Source organism: Hevea brasiliensis, chromosome 2 (assembly GCF_030052815.1).
Source record: "Hevea brasiliensis isolate MT/VB/25A 57/8 chromosome 2, ASM3005281v1, whole genome shotgun sequence".
Classification (NCBI taxonomy): Eukaryota; Viridiplantae; Streptophyta; class Magnoliopsida; order Malpighiales; family Euphorbiaceae; genus Hevea; species Hevea brasiliensis.
Window position 1 is genome coordinate 115,412,519 of NC_079494.1, and position 8,729 is coordinate 115,421,247.

At 35.0% G+C, this 8,729-nt stretch overlaps 1 protein-coding gene across 1 annotated transcript; it reads left to right on the plus strand.

Annotated features, from left to right (window-relative positions):
• Positions 1 to 2,214: 2,214 nt before the first annotated feature.
• On the plus strand, positions 2,215 to 4,790 carry LOC110659559 (uncharacterized). Its single transcript, XM_058143176.1, has 3 exons — positions 2,215 to 2,260; positions 3,368 to 3,444; positions 3,912 to 4,790. The coding sequence occupies exons 1-3, from the start codon at positions 2,215 to 2,217 to the stop codon at positions 4,788 to 4,790; spliced, it is 1,002 nt and encodes a 333-aa protein (XP_057999159.1).
• The last annotated feature ends 3,939 nt before the right edge of the window (positions 4,791 to 8,729 follow it).

Sequence of the window (8,729 nt, forward strand, 5' to 3'; positions counted from 1 at the left end):
TGTAATTGTCAGGTGAGCCGGGACAGCCTTCTTCCTTCACCCAGCCGCCACAGTGACCGTTGTCAAGTCTGTGAGTAAAATATTAATTTTAATTGTAATTTCACTATTATTATATGTTCAAGCATGCCCATCCATCACTTATATGCATATATCTATGTAGATAAACTTTAGGCACGATTTATGTTGCATTCATAACTGTGAAAGTGCCATGTATGTTGTTGTGGTAATTTGGAGCAGTGTGCGTGCGTTGACGTGCGTGTGATGTGGTGTGGACTATGGATAGGACGGGTAGACACGGCTTGAGATCTTCACTAGGACCCGGTCCTTCGGGGTAGACACGGCTTGAGTTCTTCGCTGGGACCCCGATTTGGTTATTAAGTGGAAGTCCGAGCTAAGTTCTTCGCTGGCACAGTTGGAATTAAGAGAGCTGTATAGGGGATCAGCTGCCATATATATTATGATTGATATTACTGGGTGCGTGAGTGCTCCAAATTACCTTTTTGATGTTATGATGTGAAATTATTGCTGGTATTGCATTTCACTCTACAGTGTGCATTAGTTTTAGATAGTTATAGAGATTATGGTTAAAATTGATATTTTACTCTCTGAGTCGAACGCTCACTCCTGTTCAATATTTTTTTCAGGCTACAGGAGGATTTTATTGTAGTTAACCTGCTTTTCTCCTTCGCAGATTGTTCATCAATATTTGTGTAATTTTATTTACTCCTAGAATTTTCGCATGTGTTAGAAATATTTAAATGATTCGGGTCTGTAATATAAATTGTTATGTGGACCTGTAAAATTATTATATGCATGTTTGATGGACTGGATGAGGGAGCTGAGCTCCCATTTATCTTTATATTGATTTGAGTATGTGGAGGGTGAGCTGAGCTTCCCAATTGATGATAAATTTTGTTTACAGGTCGGGTGAGTCAAAGACTCCCCATTGAAAGGTCAACTTTATGGCCGGACTCTGTCCGGTTGATTTCTTGAAATTGGGCCCAAATGGGCCTTAGAGTTGAATTAATGAATAGTTAGGCTTACTACGGGCCTCGGGGGCTTTAAGCTAACCCAGGTCCTAGTGCCGGTCCGGCCCATAGGTTGGGTCGTGACATAGAAGATCGAGATCGGGGCAAAAACTTCCACACTAAGAGCATAATAGGGCAAGTTTCCTTGTGAGGGATTTTTCTTTTTTATTTTTTATAAATATAAATTATTTATTAGAAAATAAATTATAAGTTTAAAATATAAGTTTTAAATATAATCTTAATAATATATATATATATATATATTATTAAATTATAATATTTAAATACATAAATATATAAAAATAAATTATTTTTTAATTAAAAAAATATAATATATTGTTATGTCAGTGGATTACGGGAATTCTGGAAGAGGAGACCTCCTTATCACCACCCACACAATATTGAAATCGGAATGAGATTAGGGATGGAATTAGGAAAAAATGATCAAATTCAAGACGAATTTGAATCAGGTTGGAAAACAATTGTCATTTCTATTATAATTTTCACCATAAAATTATTTGTTACCTTAGACACAATCATGGCATATAGTGTATTTCTCTTCATACAATAAACACAAGCCTCAACATCTTCTATTATCCAATTCTAACATAATTCTTATGACTTCAAAAGATATATCATTTGTGTTTTCTTTTTGCAGATGGGAAATATAATTTAGGATAAGGATTAAGAAAATTTGAATCAAGGAAAGAGGGTTTCAAAAAAGAATTATCAATTGATGAGATAAATCAAGAAACAGAAATATGGATTGAAAGGAAGAATAAGACAAAACAAAAATGAACATAGAAAAAAGAAAATGTAACAACCCAAATTTCCTAATAAATATATTTTTATAAAATTTCTTTTATTGAGCTAATAATTTATTGATATTTTACTCATGAATTTAAATTAATATTTTTACAATGGTAATTTGTGTTAAATGGGTATTATTTTTACATTATTAGAAAATAAATTATAAGTTTAAAATATAAGTTTTAAATATAATCTTAATAATATATATATATATATTATTAAATTATAATATTTAAATACATAAATATATAAAAATAAATTATTTTTTAATTAAAAAAATATAATATATTGTTATGTCAGTGGATTACGGGAATTCTGGAAGAGGAGACCTCCTTATCACCACTCACAAAATATTGAAATCGGAATAAGATTAGGGATGGAATTAGGAAAAAATGATCAAATTCAAGACGAATTTGAATCAGGTTGGAAAACAATTGTCATTTCTATTATAATTTTCACCATAAAATTATTTGTTACCTTAGACACAATCATGGCATATAGTGTATTTCTCTTCATACAATAAACACAAGCCTCTACATCTTCTATTATCCAATTCTAACATAATTCTTATGACTTCAAAAGATATATCATTTGTGTTTTCTTTTTGCAGATGGGAAATATAATTTAGGATAAGGATTAAGAAAATTTGAATCAAGGAAAGAGGGTTTCAAAAAAGAATTATCAATTGATGAGATAAATCAAGAAACAGAAATATGGATTGAAAGGAAGAATAAGACAAAACAAAAATGAACATAGAAAAAAGAAAATGTAACAACCCAAATTTCCTAATAAATATATTTTTATAAAATTTCTTTTATTGAGCTAATAATTTATTGATATTTTACTCATGAATTTAAATTAATATTTTTACAATGGTAATTTGTGTTAAATGGGTATTATTTTTACATGTATTATTATTTTTATCATTATTATTATTATTTAGGGAAAAGTACAAAAAAGGTACCTGTGGTTTTGCGTTTTGACACATAAGGGACTGTGGTTTTATTTTTGTCAAATTAGTACCATGTGGTATACTCCGTTAGCACTAGTGGTCCAAAACGTCAATACCTGTTAAATTAGTGCTGACATAGCTTTAATAAGCCCCACCAAACTCCATGTAACCAATCAAAATTAAGTTAATTTTAAACTTAAATATAATTACATCAATTATATTTAAAAAGTAAAATAAAGAGAATAAAAATAATATGCCTACCATCTATTGGAATCGAAAAAAAAAAAAAGTTACTCCCAGTTCTCTCAAATAATAGAATGCATGAAGAAAAACCCTAAATCCTAAATCCCTTTACCCCAATCTACCATAGAATCTCCCAAATTAATTGCTTTTGGAATTCAAAGCAATTTTATGATTCAGTATCTCTGAAAGGAAGAGTTGGATCTCATTGAAGAAATTATCGATAGATAGAACCCTCCATAGTTATTCAAGTATTCTTGAGGTGTAAGGTAATCCCTCAATAAAATAATGATGAGTCTCTTTTATCTCAATATTTTAAATGCATTTTTTGTTATAGATACTGTAATTGGGTGGGCACTTTTGACGGATGGGTTATGGGTTACGAAATGGGTGGGCATGTGGGTTGATTGTTGGGTTAGTGTGCGAAATGCATGGGTGACCCTCCATATGAGAATGCTATTGAGCAATATTGAATTTGGTTTTGCGTCGCTATAGAATGGTGTGTTCATCACTTTTGTGTGTATGTTTCAATCATGTTGTGATTTATCAATGAATATGAATATGAATATGAATCAATATTTTGAATAAAATATAGTATTTATATTTGGTTTGAAAGAAAGAGAGGTTGGAATGCACAGTTACGTAATTCCCCCACATTTGCTTTATGATTCACAGTTGGCATGTTTATTATGGTTGACACACAACCATTTTGATCGAACATTTATATTAATTAATTTTGCAGGAGGATGTTTATTTATGTGAATTTGAACTTACATCATGGGGACAAATGGGTGTTTAAACCCATGATGGTTTATGAAGGGGGACAAATAGAGTATAAGGATTATGTTGATGTAGATTTTTTATAATATTTTGAATTGCAGTCTTATGCAAAGGAATTGCATTATGACTACTGTAGCATATGGTTTAGGATACTTGGTCTATCTAGGGATGAAGCCTTTGAAGAGATAGAGAATGATTCCCAGGTTAATAACATGTTGGATTATAACTCAAGTGCAGATGATATTGACATTTATTTTGTTGAGAATGCTAAACCAGTGGCTATGGAGGATAAGTTTGGAAATGTTGTACCAATTATTGATGAGCATGTTTCTGATGTTGAGAAAGATAATGATGAGCATATTGCTGTTGTTGAAAGGGATAGTGAGGTAACTGATGTTAATAGGGATAAGGACTCTGCTGCTAATGAGAGAGACAGTCAGGTAGCTGATGTTAATAGGGATAAGGACTCTGCTGCAAATGAGAGGGACAGTGAGGTAATTGATATTAATAGGGATAAGGAATCTATTACTAATGAGAGGGATAGTGAGGTAACTGATGTTAATAGGGATAAGGACTCTGCTGCTAAAGAGAGGGACAGTCAGGTAGCTAATGTTAATAGGGATAAGGACTCTGCTGCAAATGAGAGGGACAGTGAGGTAGTTGATGTTAATAGGGACAGGGAATCTATTGCTAATGAGAGGGATAGTGAGGTAGCTGATGATAAGGGGGACAAAGAATCTTTTAATGTTGACACGGATAGTGATTCAGCTGATAATGATTACAATATTAATTCAGATGCTGATGAAGATGGATCAAGTGAATTCTATACTGGAAGTTCAGATATTAGTGAGATGTATATTGATTTAGAAGGTAGTGATGATGATATTTTTAGCGAAGCCAATGATAAAGGTTCTAAAGGTAGAGAAAAAGATGACAACAATCATGAATATACACAAGTAGGGGAAAATACAAGGGATTAGAAGGAGTTCTGTGAAAAGGCAAAGGATCTAAATGAGGATGATTATGAGGAGTTCTGTGAAAAGGCAGCTAATGAAGATGAACTTCATTCTTTGCATAGTGCATCTGAAGATGATGTGACATACCTTGAATTTAATGAGAGTTCCAAACCCCCAACTATGTTTGGGTATGAAATTTTCAAGTCACATAATCTTTAGAAGGGCATTAAAAGAATGGGCTATAAGAAATGTTTTTGGTTTCTTCAACAAGGATAATTGCTATATGCCATCATTTGTGTGGTTTTAAGGTACATGCCAGTAAGTTAAGAGATAGTACAACATTTCAAATCAAAACTTTCAACCCTAAACACAGTTGTCCTAGGGATTTCCATAATAACCTTGTGGATAACACATATATATCACAAAAATTTATTAAAGATCTAAGGGATAACCCAACATGGAAGGTGAATGCAATGCAAAAGAAAATACAAAGGGATCTAGGGGTAGAAGTTTCTTTACAGCAATGCTATAGAGCAAGAAGGAAAGCCAAGAAAGTGATAGAAGGTGATGTAAAAGAGCAATACAGAAGGCTTCATGACTATGCTGCCACCATTATGAAGTTTAACCCTGGAAGTTGTGTGAAGATTAAAACTTTTCTGGTTGATTCCCCTATTATTCAAAATGAACAGTGTCACGACCCAACCTATGGGTCGGACCGGCACTAGGACCTGGGCCAGCCTAAAGCCCTCGAGGCCCGTAGTAAGCCTAACTATTCCTTAACCCAACTCTAAGGCCCATTTGGGCCTAATTTCAAGAATTCAACCGGATAGAGTCCGACCATAAAATGGACCTTTCAATGGAGAGTTTTTGACTCACCCGACCTGTAAACACAATATATAATCAATTGGGGAGCTCAGCTCACCCTCCACATACTCATACAATATAAAGATAAATGGGAGCTCAGCTCCGTCATCCAGTCCATCAACATGCATAAAATAATAAGTTTACAGGTCCAAAATAACAATTTATATTACAGACCCAATTTAAATAAATATTTCTAACACATGCAGAAATTTTAAGAGTTAACAGGTTTATACAAAAATTAATAAATGACCTGCGAGGGAGAAAAGCAGGTTAACCTCAAAAATATCCTCCTGTGGCCTGGAAAAATATTGAATAGGAGTGACCATTCGACTCAGAGAGTAAAATATCAATTTTAACTATAATCTCTATAACTATCTAAGCTAATGCACCCTATAGAGTGAAATGCAACATCAACAATATTTTCACATCATAACAACAAAAAGGTAATTTGGAGCACTCACACACCCAGTAATATCAATCATAATATATGGGAGCTGATCCCCTATACAGCTCTCTTAAATCCAACCTATGCCAGCGAAGAACTCAAGTCGGACTTTCGCTTAATAAAGCAAATCGGGGTCCCAGCGAAGAACTCAAGCTATGTACTTCGAAGGACCGGGTCCCAGCAAAGATCTCAAGCCGTGTCTACCCATCCTATTCATAGTCAACTCCACATCACACGCACGTACACTGTTCCAAATTACCACAACAACATCCATGGTACTTTAACAGTTATGAATGCAACATAAAACGTGCCTAGGGTTTAACTACATAGATACATACATATAAGTGATGCATGGGCATGCTTAAACATATAATAATATTGAAATTACAATTAAAATTAATATTTTACTCACAGACTTGACAGCGGTCACTGTGGCGGCTGGGCAGAGGACGAAGGCTGTCCCGGCTCACTTGACAATTTTATTACAATCATTTAATAAATTTGACTCAATACAAACTAAGAAAAGACCAAATACGTCCTAAGTCGTGCCGAAAATCCGGCAGAGTCTCCCCTATACCTAAGACCAACCCAACCTGCAAAAGGGCTCAAAACGCACTTCTATATTCACAAATCATACATTCACAACTCAATCACATCACACAGCCCCTCCTGGGCCCATCCAAACAGTCCTCAATCACAATATGTAAATTTACAGTTTAGTCCTTATAATTGATCATTTTTGCAAAAACTACCCAAATAAGTTCTAAAAATTCTAATACTTTGCCCCGCGGTCCTTAGCAATATTACTAGGCTATTGCAAAAAGAATCATAATTTTTTGAGCTACCACGAATATTTTATGAATTTTTAATCCCATTTAAGCACTAGAAAATTATGATAAAGTAAGGTTCGGGTTTACCTATGCCGATCCCGATTTCAGGGACGCGCTCGGGACGTCTGACAATGGTGGGATAGCCAAAACCTTGATCCAATTCGGAGACTGTTCCGGTAGTTGGTTTGTCTGGCCGGAAATTCACAAACTCGGACAACTGTCGAATTTTCGTGAATTGAAGATACCTACACGAAGCCCACAACACGGGGGTTAGTACATAAATTTTATGAAATTTTCTAAGCTCATTTAATGCTCGAAAAAACACTGCGAAGTTCCGTGGGACCCACCGAAAAACGGTGTCGAAAAATTTTGAAATTTATATTGCCGTGAAGCTCTCGACGAGTGGAGGGCTCTGGTACTCTCGGTTTTCTCGTGGGGTTCACGGTTTGCGAGAAATCTAGCCCAAAAGTCAAAATAGGCTAAAACTTCCCGAGCAAAAATTGGACAAACCGGTGGATGGATTTCGGTATTCTTGGTGTCTATGGAAAGCTCTCGACGAGTAGATGGGTTTAGACACAAGACCCGGCTCAAATGGTGATCGGATCGACCGAATTTCAGCCGGGAAGATGAAGCGGCACGCTTGCGCGTCGCGTAACCGTCTTGGCGGCTTGCCGGCGCTCGGTGGCCGGCTAGCTAGAGCGGCCCGGGAGGTCTTGTTGGCGGGTGGGTGCGAGGAGCGGTGGCGGTGGTGGGAGTGGGAGGAGAGAAAATGGGAGAGAGAGAGAGGAATGTCGAGACTCACGCGGGGAGAAGAAAAAGGAAGAAGAAAGGCTGGTCCGATCAGGTCCGGTTCGATTCAGAATACAAAATTTTGAATTTTTTACTATGCCTTGGGACCGAAAACGAAGTCCAAAAATTTTGAAAAAATTTCAGAAAATTCAGAAAAATTCGTAGACTCCAAATATATTTTTAGTTTTGCTACGTGGTCTTTAAATTAATTTTTAAAAATCATCAAAGTTTATATTTTTCGAAAAATCGAACACGATTTCTAAAATCTGAAAAATTTCAAATAATTTCCTAAAATTCAAATAAAATAAAATAAAATATCAATATTTACCCAAAAATAATAAATTTAAAAATTAGGGGTGTTACAAACAGAATGAAGAGATTTTAACTCCAATCCCTAAACAAATATGTGTGTTTGAGTACATGTATGTAAGGTTGGCTATCCAAAAGCAGGGTTTCTTTGCTGGTGTCAGGCCATGGATTGGCTTAGATGGTTATCACTTAAAGACTCCAATGGGTGGTCAATTTTTATGTGCAGTTGGAAGAGATGGGAATGAAAACATGTTCCCACTTGCTATAGGGTTGGTGGACATAGAAGAAAAGTCAAGTTGGTTATGGTTTATAAAGCTCTTGTTAGATGACTTTGGTAGACCTGAAGACTGTGGTTGGGTGTTTATGTCAGATAAACAGAAGGTAATTTAACTGAAAATATTTATATGTGCATCTATCATTTAATTGTTTTCTAAATTAAATTATGTTTTATCTAACTTGCATCATGTTCATAGGGTTTAATTGAAGCTTTTAAAGAAGTTGGTTTGGGTGTTGAGCATAGGCATTGCATGAAGCATCTGTATGATAATTACAAGGTGCATTTTAGGGGTATTGAGTACAAAAAAGGACTTTGGGCAGTTGCTTCTGCAGGGTCAATGGCACAATTTGAGTATAGAGTTGCTAAATTGAAAGAGTTTGATACAAATGCTTATGATTGGGTAATGAGGTCTAAGCCAAAAACATGGGCAAGGGCTTTTTTTTCAAAAC

Coding starts and splice junctions, on each gene's coding strand:
- LOC110659559 (XM_058143176.1), top strand. CDS start 2,215: ATGGAATTAGGAAAAAATGATCAAATTCAAGACGAATTTGAATCAG. Junction 2,261..3,367: donor TCAAGACGAATTTGAATCAG/GTTGGAAAACAA, acceptor TTTTTGTTATAG/ATACTGTAATTGGGTGGGCA. Junction 3,445..3,911: donor GCATGTGGGTTGATTGTTGG/GTTAGTGTGCGA, acceptor TTTGAATTGCAG/TCTTATGCAAAGGAATTGCA.